The following is a 23504-nucleotide window of genomic DNA, read 5'->3' as shown; positions in this document are numbered from 1 at the left end:
TCTGATGATGCTCTTGGATATGAAAACATTCTCTTTACTGAATGAAAGCTGATTAGCTTGAAATATCGAAGTGTTCATAAAGGAGAGAAATGCAAATGCCTCACTGTTAATTTTTAAAAAAGGATTCCAAGAGCTTATGAAGATACAATTAAAGAAACCTGCTATATCTTCGTATTAACCTTGAGCATTATAGATAAATAAGTGTTTCCCACCAAGTTATGGTACTGTTCTGTTAGTGCTTGATATAATATTTAGCCTTGTTTTGGGATGCTTGATCATGTGACTGTTACTTTCTACATGGCAACCAATGCAAAAACAATCTGTCAAGGACTGTCACTGAGGATCAATGCTAAATGTTACTCAGCAGGATGCAGACTGTATCTCGGTGGGTGTCCTTCTACTATGCTTTGATTATGTTTGTTGTAAAGAAAAGCCTAGTTGCACTTACAGCATTCATATTTCACACCCTCTGTGGAAGACATGTTACAGCCTCTTTATTTGTTCCCGTTTCAACATGATGTGTTGTTTAAAATCATATACACTGCATTTTCAAAGATTCCTTCAGTATAATCTGATTATAAAGGGGTTATGTGACAGTTTGTCTCTGCTGCTTGTTGTGTGGCTTAAATCTCTGGAGACAAGCCGACTGAACATCCATACAGTTTAGAGTCTGATGGCAGCTGTGGTTCAAAAACATTTTGGGCCACATCTAGGGTCATCTGAGGAGGCACTTTGGCATACATCAAGGTAACAGTAGGATTTTATACTACTTACTGCTTCTAATAACTTCTTTAGATGACAGTACTACGGCTGGGCACGTGGGGGTAGCATTTAATTAAACTGAGTGGTAGTTTATTAACTTAGAGCAAGGAGGGGAGGGAAAAGAGGAAGAATTTTTTTTAGTTTACTGAGTGTGCGTGAGGACTAGCAAGTCTGTAAGTAGTGAATCTTTGCTGAACATTGATAAATACATAGGGTTATATGTTGTGAAAGAGAAAACACTGGACAGCAAGCTGATCTATTGCTTTTATAAAAGGATATCACAAGCAAATTATACATTTCAGAGAGCATGCCTGTGTTTCTGCATGACAGAAACATTCACCCACGACTTCCTTTGCATCTTAATGTTTGCTGTCTCTAATACACTTTAATAACACTGGTGCTCCACTGGCAACTTCCAGGCATGAACGAATACATACGAGAAGACCTTACCATGTGGACAGAGCTGACAAGTACTCTCTAGATGACGATCTGGTAAATCTAGAAGTTCTCAATGAGGTACTGTACTGTCTAAATAGCAGCTTTTGACAATTGTGCCTCACGTTTTTTGCTTATTTCTGATTTTTAGGCATCTCTTAGCAGAATGAAAATATTTCCTTCTTGCAACCTTTTGTCTCACCAAGGCAAAGGAATTCTCACGTGACTAATCTGCTGCCCTCATTTCTTTAATGTATATAGCATCATAAAAGTAGTAGCAGTGAACACTGTTATGTGGGAAAACTTAATTATGAATGTTGCTAGTTTAAATAATTTTTATGAGTTTCTTAAAATGCTAAGTCATAAATATCTAGATTAAAGTGGGTTTTTTTAAAGTAATTGATTTAGATAGCATAATGTGTTATCTGCTGCTTCTGAATAAAAAGTGATAAAACTATCCATTTCAAATTTCACTGTATCACCTATTTGCCGAGTATCTGTAAATTTTTGTGTTGATAATCCTTAAATTACATGCCAGCAAGGAAAAAACGTAATACTAAATTGTGCTAGTGTCCTGTTTAAACAGTCTTTTACCACACTTAAAATTTAATCCTTGAAAAATTATTATCCTTGTTTCATGGCCAAATAAAAACAATTAAATGGAAATGTACCATTTGCTCTATGGAAGTGCAGCAATAATGTGTACCACCATTTTCTCTTCAGAAGATTTACTTCTCAGGCCAATAAAAGAAAATACTCTAATTTGCAATTAGGAGTTGCCATTTAACTTAGTTTTATGACAGTAGCAAGAATTTTGAAAATATTTGATTTTGTGAGTTTGACATTTAAAATATAATTAGAAACACTTACAATAAGTATTTCTTAAACAGTGTTCTCTGTATATGTACAAAAATCTTCCTAAATGGAAAATGTTGTATAACTATCAAACTTTCTGTAATCTTCTCAGGATACAATTATCCATCAGCTGCAAAAACGTTATGCTGACTTACAGATTTATACTTATGTTGGAGACATTTTAATAGCCTTGAACCCCTTCCAGAATCTCAGCATTTATTCTCCCCAGGTAAGAGAGATTCCAAGCTGAAGATGGAAGTTGCTTTACATTTTATATTAACACCACTAGCTAAAATACTTTGATGATGCTGGAAGTTAGGAGCACAGACTAAACCTCAGCCTTTTCTTTTTCCAGAACAGTGTGGCTAAAAATTTATTTTGTATTGTTTTGTTTGTTAAATTTGGTTTCATTTGATTTCCTTCACTTCTTGGAGGCACAAATTGCACAGGAGGGACAGAGATTACCCCAGGCACAGCTGTGCCTCTTGTCTAACATTTAGGGCTTTCTTCTGGGAAGCAGAAGATGGTTTTATGAACCTCCTCGTGATGAGGTTTCTGCTTGGTGAAGAAGAAGAATTGCTCTGACTGAGGGTTATTACATGTCCTGTGCCATCAGGTCTGGTTTAAAAGAAACAAATGAATCAAATACTGTAAACATAAAGGCCACTTCAGTTCCCTACAGATATGAAGAGGCATGGAGCTAGAAATAACTTAGTCTCCATGGATGCCTAAATCAGGGCTTCAGATAGGGGACCAGAATTCAGATTCACTGCAAATTTCTTCTGTATAAATTGGTTATTTCCTTGATCGAAGGCTTGTGTTTGAAAATCTCTTCCTTGTGATACAGTTCCCTTCATTGCCTTGTGTGGGAAGCATCAGCATGCATTCTGAGTGTTGTAATTTGTGTTCTGGAGATTAGGCAGTACCAAGAATTACCACTTCTGTTCCAGGTGATTCACTGGTAATTCTGTGGTATAGCACACAACCTCTTCCTGGTGAACAGGCAGATGATAGTCACTGTCTTCTTTTCAGTTCTTAATTATTTACCTAAGCTGTGTATTTTAACTATTGTGTGTATTTCTTTAAATTTAGTTCTCCAAGCTTTACCATGGTGTGAAGCGTTCATCAAATCCCCCCCACATATTTGCCTCTGCAGATGCTGCCTACCAAAGCATGGTTACATTCAGCAAGGATCAGGTAAGGATCTGCTCACTTTGGTTCAGGTTTTATATTAATAATACTGCCATGGTGCTGCAGGGCTGTGAATAATGTTCTGCTGTGTTGTATTTTGGAATTTTTTTTCTTTAAGACTTTTATTCCTAAATTAGCAGAACCAGAGTAGAAATCTGATCATATTTGGGAGTTCTGAAGAGGACACAGTGATATGAAAGGGACTGAAGGTCAAATAAGGTGATGGAGACACCTGACCAACGTAGTTTCCTGGACACCCATGAAGTCCTGGCTGTTGACTCCAGCAATGAAGTATTGCTGCACACTCTGATTCTAGGCCTGTCTTGACTTAGGTTATTTCAATAATTTACACTTGTGTAAAATAGAGCATTCTCAATGCCATAGCAGATTAACAGAGTTTGAATCACTTTTCTGTTGCAAAAAGACACAAAGTCACAAAAAATAGGAACTATTAGCAAATTCTTGTGAGTCTATTATAAATGTAATCAGGACACAAATCCAATTATGTAGCAATGATTTTAATGAGAATAAAATACCATTCTGTAGAAGATTTTACTGCATTCTTAATATTATAACTTCATATCTTTCCAATCTGATGTGCTGTGTGTACATGAATACTGAAGGCTGATAATTATTTTTGTTTATAAAATCCTCCTGATTTTACCCTGCACATCACACAAAAATTAATAGAAAATATTTTTTAAATTCACAAAAACAGAACAAAATAATGAAAAACCTCAAATCAGAAAATGTGAAGAAAATAAAACAAATAAAAGACACATTGAAGAGGAGGAAAACAGGAGTTTTACTGGTTATATGAAAGTACGCTGGCCCAGGAGATGGTTAATACTACGTTAATGACTTACATGTTCTTTGATGGAGGCATTAAACAAAACAAGTACTCGTGTCGAGTAACATATGTGAGAACTTGTTGTCTGAGGAAAAAGATAGGTAATTACATCAGCTCATCGGGCTAACTTTGTGCATCTTTAATATTATATGTTTTGTACCTCTTTTGGAAATCTTTATTCAGATCTAAATCAGTTTCCTGTTTTCTGTTTGTGAAGTATTACAGGAGCTTGTTTATCTCTGTTACCTGGCCAGTGTTACGCTGGTTCTTCTCATAAAGGTGCACCAGATAAGCACTGTAGCCAGACTGAAAATGTATGGATTCTCTTTGTTTTATCCATCGAGCTTTCTCTTTTTTTTTTTTTCCTTTTCCTGTGAAGCTTGAAGTTTGCTTTAGCCAACTATTTTTCTTGAAGCAATAGTCAAGTTCTGACCAATTCTACAAGAGCTCATGGGCCTTAACTATGTAAACTGTTGTGCATGACTTCCCTAGTCACACAAAATATCATGCAAATAGTTTTCAGATGTTTGCATAAAAATCTGTGAAACTGTGCGACTGTTCAGTGTTAATATTTTAACTATATGTCAGTTGATACTGAACTTTAAGTAGAATAATATTTTTACTGGTGGTCTGTAGAATAAATGAGAAAAGAAGGTAAATAATAAATGCTGTTAGAATTGAAGCTTTCTATGGTCCACAGTGTTCAGGAGAGAACTGGCTTTCAACTTCCATTTTGCCCATGAAGCATAACAAGAGAGAGAAGGAAAGTGATTTAGACCATTCTAGGTAATCTCTTGAGTCTGGAAGCCTTTTGAACAGCCTATAAAATACCATGTGTTAAGGACCACTGACACAGGAAGAAGGTGGATGTGTTCTCCCAGAATCACCCAGTGAACAGATGCACATTTTGCTGAAATGTTTAGGTGCTGGATTGCTGTTCTAGCTTGGACATCATCATCACCTACAGAATAGCCTCTCTACACAGGATCTATTACTTAAGATGATTTTTCAGAGCAAATTTTGGTCAGTGTGTTAAAAACAGCTGTGATTCATGTTAATTCGTATGAAGTCAGTGCAGTGAGCTGAGACATGGTCACTTGTTTATGTGTTCTAGCCCTTCAAAACTCAGTCACTGCTTCACACACGCACCTTGGGATCAGGCATTGCAAGATGCATTTTAGTAATCTAGGGAATAAATTCCTACACTGAGCCTTTGATGATCTCTCCTTTCAGAAGGGAGTTGACCTTAAAGTATTCTGTAGTTTTGGTACTAAACATGAAATTACAGGTGGGAGTAGTAATAGCAGAAATCAACCATGTGGTGAGCTATGCACTTAAATATTTTGTTTTGTGTGTTCAGTGCATTATCATCAGTGGGGAAAGTGGTGCTGGAAAGACAGAAAGTGCCCATCTGATCGTCCAACATTTGACCTTCTTGGGAAAGGTATTTCCTAGCCAATTATGTAAAATTATGAAGAAATCCTCCCAACCCTATCCTAATGTTCACTTTATTTAATCTTTAATACTTAAAGCTGTTCATGTGAATTGTCACACTTGATCTAGGGACATAGTAATCATGCATTTGAGAGTATGGAATCAACATGCAAGGGTATGATTCACACCAAGCCAGTCAATAGATTTTTTAAGAGAAGGTGCCAGATTCTGAGTATTCAGTACCTGTAGTTATGTGCAGTGTCTATCACATATAACAGTGTTTATTTACACAATAAAGAATAACAAATACTACTGTGGCTCTAATCTTAGAAGCTCTTACACTTTTAAATGTTATGAGTAATGCTATTAGCACAAAATAATAGGAAAATGAACTATGTCAGCTTAACCCTGAGTAGACATCTTTAGCCTCCTGTGGTTTTGGTGCTCCTGCCTAATTACAAAAAAAAGTCAAAGGTGGAACAATGTCAGAAAAGAAGAATCTGTATTTTGCTACCTGTGAGAGATTTTCTTACAAGTTTATTGGACCTCTTGTAGAAGTAGAAAGGTTCGCATAAGAAAAGGATTCTTTGTTTCTGGAGCAAGAATTGGATTGGGGGTAAGCATTATATTCTTTTAATTGTCATTCTGATTTGTGTCTCTTCTGTCAAGGCCAATAACCGTACTTTGCGTGAGAAAATTCTTCAGGTGAATCCTCTGGTTGAAGCATTTGGAAATGCCTGCACTGCCATCAATGACAACTCAAGTCGCTTTGGAAAATATCTGGAAATGATGTTTACACCTACAGGAGCTGTAATGGGGGCAAAGATTTCTGAATATCTACTTGAAAAATCAAGGGTCATAAAACAGGCTGTGTAGGTATATTAATTGTCTGTCCTATGGCATTTATGTAGTGTTTGAATTGATTTAATTATCAAAAATTCTGCACTTTAGATAGTTTTCTGTATTCTGCTAAAAAATAATCCTTTGTATAGTGCTATGACAACAAAAGTAGTCCTTTTGGAGTGGAACCCAGAGCCACTTAGTTCTTTGGGGAAGTGTTGTGTGAGTTAATTTTAAGAACTACTTTTACATTCATTTTACAAGATGCCACAAGAATAAATGCAGGTGCTTTAAAAGGATACTTTTTTTTCCAGGGGAGAAAAAAATTTCCATATATTTTATTATATTTATGCTGGCCTTTATCATCAGAAGAAACTTTCTGAATATAGACTTCCTGATCAAAAGCCTCCTAGGTAACTATCGCTCACTTGTTTTAACTGCTCATTGTAATTACCTATTGATCAGCACTCGCTTTCAGTATGATGCCTTAAAATCTCTCTTAATCCTTCTCCATTCCTTAAAGATCTTTTTTAATCCTCGCAAGGTGAGAAGAAGATGGACACTAAGGCATTAAATTATTTGGATTTGTTTGAGAAGTGGAATTATTAAAACAGGAGGAGGAAGAACCAAGCTCATTATGTAGATATTTTGTCACACTTTCAAATGCAGACAACCCTCCTTATGCTTTCTTACCATAATGCGTCAGGTTTAGGAAGAATCCAGAATATGCTTTGGAGGGTTTTAATTGGTGTTTGTACTTTGGGTGCATCTGATCTGTAGCTGGGTGAGGGAATGTGTGTGAAATGTTGGTAACATTATTAGACATTAACAAAGAATAAGCAGATGTTAATGCAACAGAAACAAAAGCTTCTTATGAATTAACATCAGACTATATAATTGAAAGTTGTTGAGATAAATGTTCTTTTCAGTTACTGAGGTACTTACATTTAAGTCACTGGAACTTGTATTGATATACATGGTAGTGTGATGCTTTTTTTCTCCCACTCTGTTTAGATATATTGATAATGAAACTGGAAGAGTAATGCATGATATTGTTACTAAGGATTCCTATGGAAGACAATTTGAAGCAATTCAGCATTGTTTTAGAATTATAGGATTTACTGATGAGGTAAGAGATTCAGTTGCTAAACCATTATTGACCTTATTTAGGAAAACCACCTCCAATTCTGCCCTTTGGTTTTATGGATGTTCAAGATTTTGTGAGCCACAAAATCTCTTGTTATGATGGAAGTGAGTTGTGAAAGCATAACCCCCAGTCAGGCATGACCAGCCTGAGGTACCAGTTAGTACTCAGGCAATTCTGTTGCACTATTACTTCTGTAAATAGAAGCTTACTTGTAAGCTTACTTCTTCTATTGCTTGTAGAACTCAGAGGTTTCAGAGGAAGCTACAAGCTTTAATATCCATTCCTGTGCCCATGTTTTTCTTTCATAGCCTAAATATGATGTGTGTATCTAACTGAATTCCTTAAAAGTGCTTCTTGTCATCTTTTTCAGGAAGTGTACTCAGTGTACAGAATACTGACTGGCATCTTAAATACCGGAAATATTGAGTTTGCTGCCATTTCTTCTCAACACCAAACAGATAAAAGTGAAGTTCCTAACCCAGAAGCCTTAGATAATGGTATATACTTTTTGACGTTGTCAGTTCTGTACATGCAATTTGACTCTATTTGTAATAGTCTCTAGCTCATGGCAGCAGTTGACCAGTGCTGGTGATTTCCACTTCACAATCACAGTTGTGTGTCTTTTTCCACTGTCTTTTAGCTGCTGCACTACTAAGCATTGGGTCAGAAGAACTGCAAGAGGCCCTGACCTCCCACTGCGTTGTAACCCGGGGGGAGACAATTATCCGGACGAACACAGTGGACAAGGCAGCGGACGTGCGAGATGCCATGTCTAAAGCCCTTTATGGCCGGCTCTTCAGCTGGATTGTAAATCGTATTAATACGCTGCTTCAGCCAGATAAAAATATATGGCAAGTTACACATCACTGAATCATGTGTACTTACTGTGCATATGTCTGATGGGTTCATCCATTTGTATATTTTTGATTTCGCAGAAGGAGTGCTCTGTTTATTTTGGCTAAGGCTTCAAAATGGCTTTCATGCTGTGATACTGAATCCTGTTTCCAGGACATTAAGCCCATCATTTTCAAAGAGCTGAATAGAATTTAGCTACTGAAGGCAGTGGAAATTGGGTGGTTGAAGTGCTGTACAAATTTTTTAAAAATATGTAGTGAACATGAAAATCATACAGAAGGCTGATAAATAATGGAATTACACTGAAAATCTTCAGGATTTATTCACAGTCCACCTGCTTTTGTAAGCAAGTAATAAATGCAGATTTCAGATTGTTATTAGTGCTGGTACTTGAGATGTGATTATTATTTTTTTTTATAATTACAGAAACATTATATTGTGCATCCTTATGATTTCATTGCCAGGCACTGATCTGTCTGGTTTGATCTTTTGAAGAAGCTGTAGAGATTTCAGAAACAAGGGAACCTCTCAAGTGATGTGAAAATGCCTCTGATCTGAGATCTCTCCTTGCTACTTCACTGTGTCATGTAGACAAATTCTCATCCATTTCATGCTGTTCTGGTAGTGACTGAGTGTACCTGAGTTAGCACATGGACTTTTAACAGTCCAGCTTGTAGCAGCAGCAGAGTTGGTAATTACCCTTCTGAATGAGTGTAGCAAAAACATACTGTTAAACCTTGACACCTTCTCTCTGCCTGGAGGAGCAGACAGTAGATTTTGTTTGGGATCTGCCTAATGAAACCCCTTGTTTCAATATGGCTGATAGCTGTCTGTTACTTTGTACCTATGATTTTCCTGCTTTCTTGATGGAAATTTCCAAGAAGCAAGTGGAAAACAAAAATCATAATAATGCACAAGTAGTCTTAGGTTGAGACATTTCCTCCTTTATTTTTGCAGCAGAGTGAATCAGTCATGCAGTCTTAATTACAAAGTTAATTTTTATTTTAACTTGGTGTTGCCCATATTGAATTTTGTTTCTATTTTCCTGTGCAGCAATGCTGAAAGTGGGATGAATGTTGGGATACTAGACATATTTGGATTTGAGAACTTCACAAGAAATTCTTTTGAACAGCTGTGCATAAATATTGCTAATGAACAGATCCAGTTTTATTTCAATCAACATATCTTTGCATTGGAGCAGGTAAATTCAACTCTGTTGAGGTCTAGCTGAATCCAGTGTTCTACACCATAATCATATCCAGGAGTACTTTATAAAATGATTATGTGATTTAAATGTGAGATAATGACATTTTCTGTTGAAGTTTTGTAAATAATGTTGTTGAGGCCTGTAGAGCATTGCTGTGCATCATAAATGCTCTAATGACGACGTTGCTTTTACTGTTCCAGTATTAAAAGTGTGCTGGTGACTTTTGTAGATGGAATATCAGAGTGAGGGAATTGATGCCACTGCAGTGGAGTATGAGGACAACCGTCCACTTCTAGATATGTTCCTTCAGAAACCCATGGGTCTCCTGTCTCTGCTAGATGAAGAAAGTCGATTTCCTCAGGCGACAGACGTAACTTTAGTTGGTATGTGCAAGTAAAACTCTGGGGAAGGTCTGGGAATGACAAATGTATTCTAAGTGAAATGTCATCTTTATTCAAGTTTTCCTACCCTAGTTGTCCTGAGGCTCTGTCATTTCATTTGACATTCTAAGTATATTTTTCATCACTTTTCTCTGCTTGCATGTTTTCTATCATTTTCAAACTGGAAAAGTTGTCTTAAGTATCAGGTGTCAAGGACTTACTGTTTTTCCAACATTACAAACAAATATCCCATGTTTTGTCCATGTATGTGGGGTACATCAGGCAGTATTTATCCCCATTTACTGACAGGAAGGCTGGGACATATTAGGATTTATAGGACCACCCTGTGAGTAGCAGTAGTGCTGAAAGTAAAATTTAGACACACCCCCCCCCCCGGCTCCTAGGCCCATGTTTATCCAATTAGAAAATACTGCTTCACTCCAGATTATCTCGTCATAAATAGGAAGCGTGTGTTATTTCTGGTTTGCTCTTTGGCTTGTCTTCATGCATATTTTACATACATTTTGACAGATTTTGGTGCCAGCCTTAAAATATGCAGTGCATGTCATGTTTAAAGCGGTTGTCTTGCATTTATTTACTAGAGCTGCATTCTTCCCTGCGATGTGAAACAGTTCCATCTCCTTCAATGGAATGTGCTGCAGAGACCCAAACTGTTAGAGAAAAGCAACAGTTTCCAGTTAAATTGCACAATATGTGTACAGTACAATACAGTTTTCACTACTGCTAGGCTGTGCTGAAACTGTAATTCAGGTCACAGATGGAATAAGTGACCTTATGGTTTTATTCTACTCCTTGTCTTGGTTTGAAACAGAAGTGTCTTCCAAGGAAGGCAGGAACTTCCTTTGGAATGGAAAATTTCTCTTTCTCTCTGAATTATTGTAGCTTTGAGATTAAGGGGCTTTCAGGCAAAGACATGGGAAAAGGGATAACGGTTGTTTATTAATCCAGGCACACGTATGTGTCTGTGCAAGAAGACAAACCCACAGCTGCGGCAGTGACCGCAGAGCCGCCCCGCCGCCGGTGACGGCGTCCCTGCTGTAGTTCCGGGCACGGCCGGCAGGGGGCGGCGCTGGCTGCCGGCCGCGAGTCCCTTTGCCCTGCAGGGGGCGCTGTGGCGCGGGCCCGGCGCGGCCGCTCGGGGCAATGGCGGGATGGCGGCGCGGGCTGCGGTGGGGGCTGCCGGGAGGCTGCAGCGCTGGAACAGCAGAGGTGGGCGCAGTCCAGGGTGCACCTCCGACACTCCTCCTCTGTGTGCTAAAGGTTTCTGCCTCCCTGTGGATTGTATAAGTCAGTTAATGCTGAATATTGAACTTCTCCTTCCAGAGGTACTTTCCCTGGCCCAGTGCTAATTTGCCTTACTGCTGACCTGTACACAGCACAGGATCCCTCAGGCAGACAGCAAAGTGAGATATTTTGCCCTGTCCAGGTGTGCCAGGCAATCATTAATTCCACCACTCTGTCCCAGCCCCCAGAAATTCAAAACTTAGTTATTTTTGCTTTAAATACAAGCTCAATTGAGCAGTAATAGAAAGAAAAACCTGACAAAAACATTAATGGACTCTAACATTAGAAAGCACATTTTGATAATATTTTCTGATGCACACAGCATGACAGAGAATGTTATCAGTTGATTCTGGTCTCAGGTCTCCAGTTGCTTGTTCAGGTAAATTAGTATAATAGCAAGTTTCACGGTGTAAACACTAATTCTTATTAACATGGGTTCCTTTGGATCCTGCTTCTTTCCAGGGTTGTTTCCCTAGCTCAGCAGGCAGGAATTGCTGCCTGGACTCTCAGTGTTGGACAGACAGCATTAATTTCATTACATAATATTAAAAAGCCTACAATATATCACAGGACATAAAAGACATTTTTCTTAGAAACTGGTGTTCCTTTTTCTGTCAGCTCTTTAGGGGTAATCACAGGAAGCAGAAAGTCTCCTTAGAAGAGGTTTTATAGAGAAGTTTCTTTTTTTCAGTAGAAGTCCAAAGGTGCATGAGAGACAGTTCCAGACTGAGCACCCTAACATATCCTTAAAACTTGATGGACAAAGATAAATGAATGCATAAAGGAAGATAGAGAAAATACAAATAGTAGGCATTTAATTTACCATGATAGATGCACAGTTTTGAATGTTTGTATGTACGAGAAATAAACTCACTTCAAACCCTGCATATACATAAGTAAATTCATTGCAAAAAATGAGAAATCGTCACATCATCTCATTGGGTCTTCCTACTCCATGTGCATTTTCAATGCACAAAGGCATCCACAAACAGGGATGTTTGAAAGACAGTCTTACTGGGCTAGTTTAAAGTGAACTGTTCTGTCCAAATGTGACAGCTTGGTATTTCTGACCAATCTGATAATACATGTTTATAGCAGTTCTGACTTCTTGAGCAGCAATTTAGCAAACTAATTAGGATGAAAATTGTAGCTAATTATTCGGTCACTTAATGTCTTTTCTCAATGTCTAGATAAATTTGAAGATAACTTACGATGCAAATATTTCTGGAGACCAAAAGGAGTGGAGCTGTCATTTGGTATTCAGCACTATGCTGGAAAGGTAAGGTCATGTGATTTTCATTTAGTTCAAATAACAGTGGTGTGGTCATTATTTGTTTTTATCCAGAATTTCTGTTTTATGTTCCCCCCTCCCCTTCTTTTTAATAGAAAAAATGATAATGTTTATGCAAACATGCACTCTACACTGAAATTTTTATGTGTAGCAGTCCATTTTGGAGCCTTTCCTTAGGACCTTTGCACAGACTGTGTAGACAGTAAGCATCTTTTTTCTGCAAGAAACCTGGCCCCAGAAATGCCAATATTACAGACATTTCAAAGGGATGACTCTCTGGAGCCAGGGCAGGCTGTGTGCTTGGTAACAGCAGGTGAATGCCACTGTAGTTGTGTGAGTGTATATAAAGTATCTGCATGAAAAGCAATATAAACCAGTATCTGTAACAGAACTTAAAATCCTATAGAGTGCATTGGAAAGATTTGGACTTGCTAGTAGACTTGTTTTCTTGTACTTTGTAACATTTAATTTCTGTTCTAAGAGGTTCACATTCACGTGTTGTTTCATATGGGGAGTAACAGTCCAGTTTTCACCATAACATGAGCTTTGTTTGTGATTTCAGGCCCAAATATTTGTTCATGGATGGGGTCAAAATAGCCATGTTTTATATAGTTATTGATTTAGTCTCATCTCTGGATCATTATAAGACTCCAAAATTTTAAGATTTATTCTAGTAACTTTGGTCAGGCTTTCTGTCTTGCTAAGAATAACTATTAAAATTGACACAGTTTTAGTTAGTTCTTTGTATCCACATGGCCAAATAACAAAAGCAATACTCGCCAGTTTTCTTTTGTTGGAGAACATTCAATTTCTATGTAAATTAATGGACTCCAGGGAAATTGGGCTTGAGAGGAATCTTGCTCATGATAATAAAACAGCTCTAAAAATTACTGCAATTAAACAAAATGAAAAATTAACTGGTTCCTATATTAATACAAATATCCAGGCATTAATTTCTAATCAAAACAGTTAAAATAATTGAAATAGAGGAATATTTTGTTTTCCTAATGTGATTTTCAGTGCCATGAGAAGCTGTTTTAATGTACCTACATTGCGTCCAACCTGTTCCTCCAGCAGTTCTATTTAGAGATCACAGGTTTGATGCAGACAACCAATAGAAAGTGACCACCTGAGAACCATTCCTTACATCACACATAAATTATCATCCTAAGCTTTAATGAAGTATCTTTGTTGTTTTGCATCATGCATAGAATCATTTGACATGGCTGAGCATAGCACAACAGGATTTAAGGCATTTAACCCAGTTTGGTATGCAGTGGTATTCTATGAATATAGGTACCCTGTATAGGCAATTTACATCCTGAACACACTGCTATAGTTCACTTTTAAGTCCTTTGCAGATAGTTCATTAGCTTGTCAGACCAAGCTACATCCTGACTGTTCATGTTTTAAAGAACATAGTAGGTTTTGGGTAACCCTTTTTGTCAACTTTTCTGATTCTGTTTTTCCACACTAGGTATTATATGATGCCTCTGCATTCCTTGAGAAGAACAGAGACACTCTTCCTGCTGACGTGGTGGTGGTGTTGCGAACTTCAGAGAACAAACTTCTTCAGCAGCTGTTCTCTAGCCCCTTAACAAAAACAGGTGTGTTCTGCACAGCTTTGATAATGTTGTAACTTCTTCAGCTACCTGTTCCTCTCAAACTCTTACTTGATTCTGGACAATTTTTTTCCAATGATTTTATTATGTCTCGTTTCCACAGTGTTTGTTACACTTTGTTCTCTGATTTCAAGATTTCATTTCCTTTTATGAATCTTGTGCAGCAGGATTCTTCCCTGACTCCAGAGAAAGGGAGGTTATCAGATGTGTGGGGCAAGAGCTCATTCTCAGAGCAGGCTAAAACTGTGTGAGTTTCTAGTTCTTAGTCCTTTACTAACATCAGTACTCAGTTGGTGGATTCTTGTGTGTCACATCTTACAGGTCATAAATCATATCATGTAGATCAAGGTGTTTTGGAGGTAATACCCATCTATTTAGAAGCATTGATGTAATATATAGTTTTTTACAAATAATAAAAGCCATATATTAATAGGCTAGATGTAATTCTGTTGATTTAAAGCTTGTTGACTTTGACTTCCATGAAAGTGCCAGGTCTGTAGCTAAATAAAACAGCAAGATGAAGTTTGATTACTCCATGGATAGATGCCAGAATGCCAGTACCATATGCAAATTACAGTTCTGCAGTATCCATGCAAACAATCCAGCAAATGAATACTTCTCTCAATACTTTCTACACTCTTAAAGCATCTTTTTCATAATGGGTGAGAAGAAAACCATAATACTAAATCTAAATACAGTGGATTGTACTAGGTTGCAAAATTATTGTGAGCTGACATATGCAGATGAGGTTGTATATTTAGGTAGAAATACTTGGTAGATGCATTAGATAGTGCTGTGTAGGCTTACTGTGCATGGACTGTAGGTGCAATTCTGTGCCTGTGCAGCAGCTCTCTGCCATGAATTTCTGGACTGTCAGTAACCCAGTTGTAGCATCTGGTGATGTATTTAACCTCTCTGGACGTTTCTGTGTAGAAAAAGTCCATCTGGAGATAAAATTATATTGTAGCTTTTTTTGTACATGTAAAATTGATACCATAATATCTGTTTATATGCAACAGAGGATAGGTTCCTGTTACAGGGTAATTTTTCCTGTAAGTGAAAGGCTTTTGATTACCCCCTTCAAATTACACTTCTAGAGGTCCCTGAGACGTGAGGATCCAGTGAGGAATCTGCTTCTCCTTTCAGCTATAAAGAGTTTGGAAGGGAATATAGTTTATGATGGAGGATTGATTTGTGCCCAGGTGGGGCAAAAAGGATCATTCTGTCTACTACTACTCTCCATTTCAGTCTGTGTTAAATTGATAAAAGAGATTCTGATCCAGCAGAGCAGGAAGGAAAGCTCACACCTGGTCAATGTGCCTCCACACCCCTGTTTTCAAGCTGTTTTATACCTTGGAGCTATTGTCAGAACGAAAGCACAATTAGGTGCTTTGCCCCAGTTATCAGTCCAAATTATTACAAAGATACTTTTTATTTTATTGCGGTTTTTAAATCAGAATGCAGATGCCTTCATGCAAATTCATATTTTTCTAGCCTCATAGAGTTATTTTCAGTAGTGGCAGCACTCAACTTGAGTATTTTGCCTAAGATGCATAGAAGATTCAGTAAGAGATACTTCTCATTGCAGTTAATGTGCAGTTACCATGCTGGTGTATTTTACCTACTTTTTTAGGTCTCACATTCCTTCCTTGTTTCCTATTTACATTAATTGTTTTCTCCTTCCATTTACCTTTCTGTGAGGAGCACACAGCAAGTTAAGTGTTGTCAGTATTTGTCTAGTTGGTACAGGACATCCTGATAAAAAAATTATTGCGGACATGCATCTGTGCATGGATAGCTTAAAGCTCTTACGTAATTTTTATTTTTTAAAAGCCTTTCTGATTTTGCTCTTTTTTTCCGGCTGTGTGATATAATTGACATTCACATCCTGTGTTGGGGCCTCTGTGTTCTAAAATCAGATTGTTGCCAGGTTTAGTTTTGGCAGCTTGCAAAATAAATGAAAGATTTGGCTGAGAACAGAAGGAGGCATTGCTGGCAATGCTGCTTCATCTGCTCAATGAAGAAAAATAATGCTATTCTCTTAACTTTCTACAAAGATGCTTTTGTAAACAAAAGAACAGCGAGTGTTCATATGTCCCATTATACTCTGCCCCTGCTTCAATCTTAAAGCAAACCAGAAAAAATACAGATTAAGATTCATAATCTTGGTACAGTTTTCCCCAGCTTTTGGCCAATTACTGACTAATGCAAAAGATTAGTCATTTGCATGGGAGCCATATTCCATCTTTCCAGGTAACCCTGACCTGACATGGGCCTTCTGCGGTGTTTTGTTTGAAGACGAATGACAGCACATTCTCACATCTGCTTGCAGCTATCTCTGGAATGTGCAGTGTAGGAGGGTTTGCCAAGCAGCGGCCTCCCATACATGTCGCAGCCACTGGGTGGTGCTATCCCAGAGGCGAGAGGGAATGGGAGACTGGAATCCTGGGTCTGACAAGGACTGAAGATGTAGTTCTTTAAATACCAAAAAGAACAAAAACATGCCTTTCCCACCCTGAGATGATCCTCTGTTTGAAGTGTATTTATATAACTGCCATATCTTCCACTGTCAAAAACTGAGCAGCATCAAGAAAATAAATACTAAAAACCTAAATTCTTTTACTAATTTAAGATCATGTTAATCCCTGTAATTTATCAAGTACACTTATCCCCTCTTAACAAATGCTTCTATTGCACAGTAGCGGTCTGTGCAGTTTAAAGGGCCAGAAATTAACAGCAAGACATTAAATATACATTTGTAATAGTAACTTACTGTTAATAAAGTATGCAACTACTCATATGAAACATTGGAACTTAAATATTCTGGAACTAATTTTGTAGTGTATACAGCTTGTTTTGTCATCTTGCAGTGGAAACTTAGTCACGTTCAGCATGTTTTGAAATCTGCACTTTCAAAGACCTTTAACTTCGAAAATGAATGAATGTATTCTGAATGAACCTAACAGTTCTCCCAATTGCTTCCATATCTGTCACTTTTTTTCTATAGACACAGTTTCTTGTGCTGCCACTATAGTTAAATATGCATGTTCCCATTTAGATAGAATGTATTCCTGATTGTCTCTGGTTTTAGTGTATCACTGTTGCTGCTAAAGCGTCAGAGAGAAAAGGAATCACAGGAACTAGAAAACAGAGTCTCCTTGTAGATATTTAGAGGATTTTGGCTGCAAAAATTAAGGGCAGACATGGTACATTCACCATCGAGGAGTCAGAGCATTTTACTCACTGTCCTGATATTCAAGACTTTTTGCAGCATCAACTGTAAGGGGTGATACTGTTGGATTACCTGGGCAAAGCATCCCTGAGGGGGATTGAGACTGCAAGAAAAACCTTGCATATTCTTAGGAAAGCTGCATCACAACAAGATCTTCTACTCTTGAAACACAGTCTCTGCAGATTTTTGTCCTTGCCATGACTCACAGACCTTTAGAACCTCTATCAGGGTTGCTCTGCTCTGCCATAAGTCCTTACTTGAGATAGAGGAGAAAGTTGTTTTCTGCAGGGAGGGAAAGGGAAATCCTCCAGCCTTCCCACCAGAGGAGCAGAGATGCTGTGAAACATCCTTGCTGTTGCTTTGAGGATCAGTAGGGGTTTTGCTTGGCTACAGAGAAGAAATGCAAAGCTGAGTACCACTATAGCAACATCATATCCAATAATTTTAGTAGCATTGGGGATTGCTCATGCATTAGGGGAATGGAGTATCAATATATCATTGCTAATAAACACTCCTTGTTTGTGGTGCCTATGTATTTAAGCATAATTTGTCAAAGAGAATTGGGATGAGCGTTTTCACAGCTGGGATGAAGGGTTTGGTTAGTCATGTTTTAAGAAGGTAATTTTTTTTTGTCCAAAGTAGAGTTTTTTCCAGACACAAGTTATTTATAACTTACCTGTCTAAAGGTCATTTCCCCTCCTCAATATTGATTTTTAGTCTGTGTTCTTTCTGCTTTTGAGTCTCTAACATTGCTTACAAACCTCAGATGAAAAGTAATTCTATGTAGTGTATGTTTGTTTGCCAAACCAAATGAAAACAAACAACTAACGGACCAAAAAGAATGTGAAAAAAAAGTTTCAGGCTAGTTTTATGCACACTAAAGAACAGAACAACTGTGGCCTTCTGCAAAATCACTTTAGAGAACTGCTTTTCACCACTTCTTATTATTATTATCTCCAGTATGAACTCGTGTGTAACTGTGATAGCGTGTGACTCCTCATGACGAGTCAGAAACCAAAGGAAAGAGATTTCCTTGCATTTCAGTCCTATGAACAGGTGCATCTATGGAGTGTCATTTTGGCAAATCAAAATCAAAGGTGCTTTGCCACTGTTTTTGGTAGAACCATGGTTTGAGCTGTCATGTTTGTCCCTGTGCATTCCTACTGAGCACAGGCCCTTCCTCTAGCAATGAGTAGTGGTAGGTCTCTGGCTGGGTTTGTGTCCTTCACTGAAATATAATGGTCTCTTTTGGATTTAGGATATTTTTTTTCTCTTAATTCTGTACATCACAGTAGAACCAAAAGTTCAAGTACATTTTAATTTTAATTATTTTTTCCACAATAAAATCTTTTTATACTGGTACCTTTTTGTTAGTATTTTCATCTTTAAGAGATCAGGCACACTTAAGTCAAATTAATTGGAAACAAAGACATTATAATTACAGTATATCTACTTAAAATTAATCAGAATTTATATTTCGTAAGAATTTTGATAGATTGATGGAAGCTGTGTATTTCAGTCTGGACATGGAGGCTTTCATACTGCTAACTGGTCTGTATGTTAAAAACACAAAAATAGTTTTTCCTTTGCTGACAGTGGGTTGTATGCAAAGAGAGGCTTTAAACCACAGCTGTGCAACATAACAGTCATGAACTTTACTGGGTTGCAGATGTGGGACATCAGTAAACTCAATTAATTGTAGCTTAACTGAGTTTGGGAGGTAGAGTTATGGATTACTTTTTTGAGTCCTGCACTTCAGCATTTTACAGTTCAGGGTTTATTTTTCCTCATGTCCTAAGGTTTTGCATCATAGGACAAATGCAGTACAGATACTCATAATACTTGCTAGCAATAGGATCCAAGAAATGCTCTGAAATAGCCCTAAGAATGGAATTCATCTAGAAATAAAACCATCTATCAGATCAAAGTTAATGTCTCAGTCCTGCTAAAGCTTTATATAAAGCATAACAATTATTTACTCTTGAGAATAACTCCCTATAAATAGTGTCAGTGTATCTCTGGAATTGCACATGGCAGTAAGCACAACAGCTGAGAATTGTCAAGTAAGATTTACCACAATTATGTTTGTTAAAGGGTGTTGCCCAAACAGAATTATGCTGGTTTTTAATCTGAGACCTCACAGATTATATGGTATTGCAAATGAGCAAGAGAGCATAGATTTTTTTTTTCTCCAAGTGCTTGCAAATTGAACTCTAATAAAAGTAAAAGTGGACAAGTTTAATAATAGATCTTAGTTAATGTACTGATTTGTTTTATAATAGACTAATCTCTCTAGAACAAATCTTGAGAATAGTTTTTCTTTACCTTTTTCTCAGAAGAGAGGAGATACCTTTCCCAATATTCATGTTTCTGGCCTAACTTGTCAATCCTATAATGAACATGACTTCCAGTAGTGAATAGTAATTAATCTTAACACTGCATTTTATACTAATTAAATTCAGAATCTATTGATATTGAGGAAACAAAAGATGTCACTGTTTTCAATATTAACTTGTAGGCTGTGGGATTTCACTTGACACCATATACAGAATTTAAATAGAGAAATATTCAGAGAACATTTTACCATTGTTTTAATGAGTAGTTTACTTGACAGTTTCGATAGGCTGTGTGTGCTGTAAGGTCAAACTGTGTCAAAGATACTCACTATGTCATTGGAAGCATTCAGTAGCTCTAAAGATCAGTTCTAGAAGAGCATTATTTTCAAATTTGCCAGTGAGTTTTGAGAGCAGATAACTGTTGAATATTCAGATAATCTTACTCATATGAATATCCATAATGGTTTTTGGTGTGTCCTTAACAAAGAATGTGCTTATATTTCCCACTCCTTCAAAACAATTGCATTAAGGGATTAATATATCCAAAGGACGAATGTAGTGGGTGGAAAATAAATCTCTGAGTCTCTCTCAAAAAAAATCTGAGTCTCTAGATTTTGTATATTAATTTCTGAGTATTTTGTCTTACTATGCTTTTGTACTTTGTACGTTTATCATTTCTCTTTATTCTTTCACCTTACAACAAGCTGTAAAGGCCAGTACTTTACTGAACCAGCATTATCTATTATTATTTGACTTTGTCTTCCTTATTCTAACCTGACTTGGAGTGCAGGAGTGTTTAATTGAGCTGCCTGGATAGCAGGTCACAGTGTGTGACAAAGAAAATACACAGGTATTTGTGTGAATGGGTATTTATTTCATTAAGAGCAGAGATACAAATATAATTAATGTTTTGCTTTACCACAAAAGTTACCGATTTTATGCCAACTATGATATTACACAGAAGTGCTGACATCCAGGGGAGCAGTGGTTCAGTTGAGAAGCCTTTTGGACTTGATTAAATTAGTTGTCAACATCAATAATGCCTAGATTTCAAAAATGGGAAGGTCTGGGACTTTTATTAAGTTCAATAACTTTGTTTCATCTGAAAATAATACTTTTAAAAGACAGTTCTTGCATTGAAGTTTTAAAACCTGGTTTTGACCATTTTTTAGCCTGTCTAGCCTTAGGGTCTTGATGACTGCAGAGAGTGATAGTGAGATCAGAGAAAATGTTCCATGATTTTTTTCCATGTGCTTTCAGTTGCATCTTTACACCTGATTTTTTGTCACTGAATTAATTGGGAATCTTCACTGGCTTTAGCAGGATTTTGACCAGACTCTGTATGTATGGAGCAGCTTCAGCAGCAGGTCCTGAGTGATGGAATATATACTGTAAAATTGTTGAACATTGTATGGAGAATGAACACACTCTGGAAATACAAGCAAAGGACTAGAAATCACAGTTCCTGACTTTCTCCTGGATTTCCTGTTTATTCACTGTTGTAGAAACTTACTTTGGCCTCAAGTTAAACGGTGCACTATGAAGCTTAATAGATAGAACAATGAGATAACTACTCATACTTTTACTTTCCTGGATAAAGCATACATGATTTGGGGGAAAAAAATTCTTACATAACATGCAAGAGAAAATATGTCAGCTACATAAAACAATGAGGGAAACTAGAACTGAATCAGAACGTAGTGTAAATATATTTCCAACCTGTGTATGGTTTTAGAACTATTCCACAAAACCTCTGGAAGAAGAAGTGAACTGAGTAGATGTAAGTAGAACAAGGTTATTTTGAGCAATGCCTAAAATCAGTGAAGAATTCCTCAACAACGAAGTTTCACGTAAAATTCACCTCTGTAGTTTTCTCCTGATCTCAGTTATAGATGTGTTACAGGTAGCAGAGCAGTTTGCAGGGGCAGCAGAAAACCTTGTATGATGGTGAGATACTGTCCTGACAGCAGCAGTGTTTTGTCCTGTCCGCTGTTCCCCAGAGGATTCAAGGTATGTTGTTCTGAGCTGATTACGTACAAGAGCATCAAACTGTACACGACAAGAGATATGTAAGGTAATTGCTAAGGACCATGTCTGAAAGAAATGGCCCATGTCTTCTGACAACATATAAATCATAAAAAGCCAAGCCAATTTATTCTGTAATGCAGCAGCTGGAAGTCTGACTGGATCAGGCTGTGATCAGCCTCTCTTCAGCCAGCCAGTGGGTCAAGTCTCCAGCTAGTCAGGCTACAGACCTGACTAAAGAAACTGGTGAATATCAAGCAGTAGAAAACTGCAGTATTGTTTATACAAGAACTCTGCTTTTTCCAATCTCTTAAAGTGTATTTTATTTTTGTCTGGATGCAGCTTCAGATAGTTAGCACTCACTGTACTTAGTCTGCCACTCCTATCATTAATTGTGTGTTTGGACAGAGGTGCCCAACCTATGGCCTCCTGGTTGTGGCCAGTTGGCAATCTTCTCCCTGCTCTGCCACTCTGTTTTCCAGAACCACATGATCCCTTGGCCTGTGCCCAGGCACCTCTTTATCATGTTGTCAGGGTATACCATATGTGTTTTGCCTACTGTCTGTCAGTTTGGTCATGTCACAGGACTATGAGAATCATGTAAGGTAGGTTTTTATGTCCTCTGACCACATACTGTGCCCGTGATATTGAGGAAAGGTCTGTGTTTCACTGAGCCTACTCCCAGTTGAATAGATGAATACACATTTGGTTCAATTTACCTTGAAAATTGGGCGTGGTGCTTAAAGCAGCAGTTAGTACTCACAGCTGTGTTAGAAAAATTCCTTGGGCATTACCATTAACTAGTTTAATTGGTACCCTAATTTGTTGTTCTTTAGTAGGTGAGGATAAAAGTTAAGATCTTTCTTACTGACATCATACAGTCACAGATGTATAGTATGTATAGATACTGTGGATGTGGATGTGTATAGAGTACACTAGGCAGTTTGACCTTCATTTCGTCTCAGCTGCTGTCAGTGTCTCTGTTCCATTCCATTCTAGAAGAATTCCATCCAAGAAGCCTACTAACCTACTGTGTTAAAACAATATTTAAACATAGCAGTGGTGATGCTTAAAGCAAAGTTTTATTTGTTGCTGTAGACATAATGCTGTGTGTTTGCCAGTGTGTGTCTTCCTAACGTGGGAAGTGACCACTTTAGGGAAGTGTCTGCAATGTATGCAATAGAAAGCATAACAGCACTGAACTTACACTCAGGTTCTCCAATCCCAGTCTAGCAATGTAAAGCTTTTATATATCTGTAAATATGATGGGTGTCTACTTCATGCTAAAAAGACTAAAGAAGTCCTTAATCTAATTGAGAATCAGTATCAGAATTCCTTAGTTCACTGTGGCATGGATTTTTCATTTCAAATAATATGGAACAGAAACATTAATATTTTTGCTCCTGAAGCAAATATTCATCATTAGATTATTCCCAGGTGAGGTTCACTATTACTAGGCTTTTATGCTGATTAGATTCTGTTTGGCAATATGTATCTGATTTTGGAAATACTATTTCTTGATTTTATTTTGAATAGAAAGTAAAGTAATTGTCTTTTCCGAAGAAGCAGTAGTTGAGGCCTATCTGTATTGATAGTTGTGCTCTACAGACAGTATTTTTATAAATACATTTTGTGTAAAATGGGTAGTATATGAGAAAATTGGATTCTTAGCTTTTTTATTGCACAAGATCAGCTTAAATTACTTCAACCACTCTCAATGACTCAAAAGAACAGAAT

The 23504-nt window shown here is 37.4% G+C and overlaps 1 protein-coding gene across 1 annotated transcript in view; it reads left to right on the top strand.

Annotated features, from left to right (window-relative positions):
* Nucleotides 1-673: 673 nt before the first annotated feature.
* MYO3B (myosin IIIB) overlaps nucleotides 674-23504 on the top strand; it is a 107378-nt gene continuing 84547 nt past the window's right edge. The window contains exons 1-13 of the mRNA XM_066323344.1: nucleotides 674-747; nucleotides 1182-1278; nucleotides 2165-2281; nucleotides 3145-3249; nucleotides 5454-5537; nucleotides 6197-6399; nucleotides 7382-7496; nucleotides 7885-8011; nucleotides 8155-8365; nucleotides 9327-9570; nucleotides 9806-9959; nucleotides 12452-12540; nucleotides 14030-14159. Of these exons, the coding sequence (XP_066179441.1) occupies nucleotides 674-747; nucleotides 1182-1278; nucleotides 2165-2281; nucleotides 3145-3249; nucleotides 5454-5537; nucleotides 6197-6399; nucleotides 7382-7496; nucleotides 7885-8011; nucleotides 8155-8365; nucleotides 9327-9570; nucleotides 9806-9959; nucleotides 12452-12540; nucleotides 14030-14159 (1750 nt within the window). The remainder of the gene's footprint in view (nucleotides 748-1181; nucleotides 1279-2164; nucleotides 2282-3144; nucleotides 3250-5453; nucleotides 5538-6196; nucleotides 6400-7381; nucleotides 7497-7884; nucleotides 8012-8154; nucleotides 8366-9326; nucleotides 9571-9805; nucleotides 9960-12451; nucleotides 12541-14029; nucleotides 14160-23504) is intronic.

Source organism: Sylvia atricapilla, chromosome 7 (assembly GCF_009819655.1).
Source record: "Sylvia atricapilla isolate bSylAtr1 chromosome 7, bSylAtr1.pri, whole genome shotgun sequence".
NCBI classification, from domain to species: Eukaryota; Metazoa; Chordata; class Aves; order Passeriformes; family Sylviidae; genus Sylvia; species Sylvia atricapilla.
This window is presented reverse-complemented; position numbering and strand designations above follow the sequence as displayed.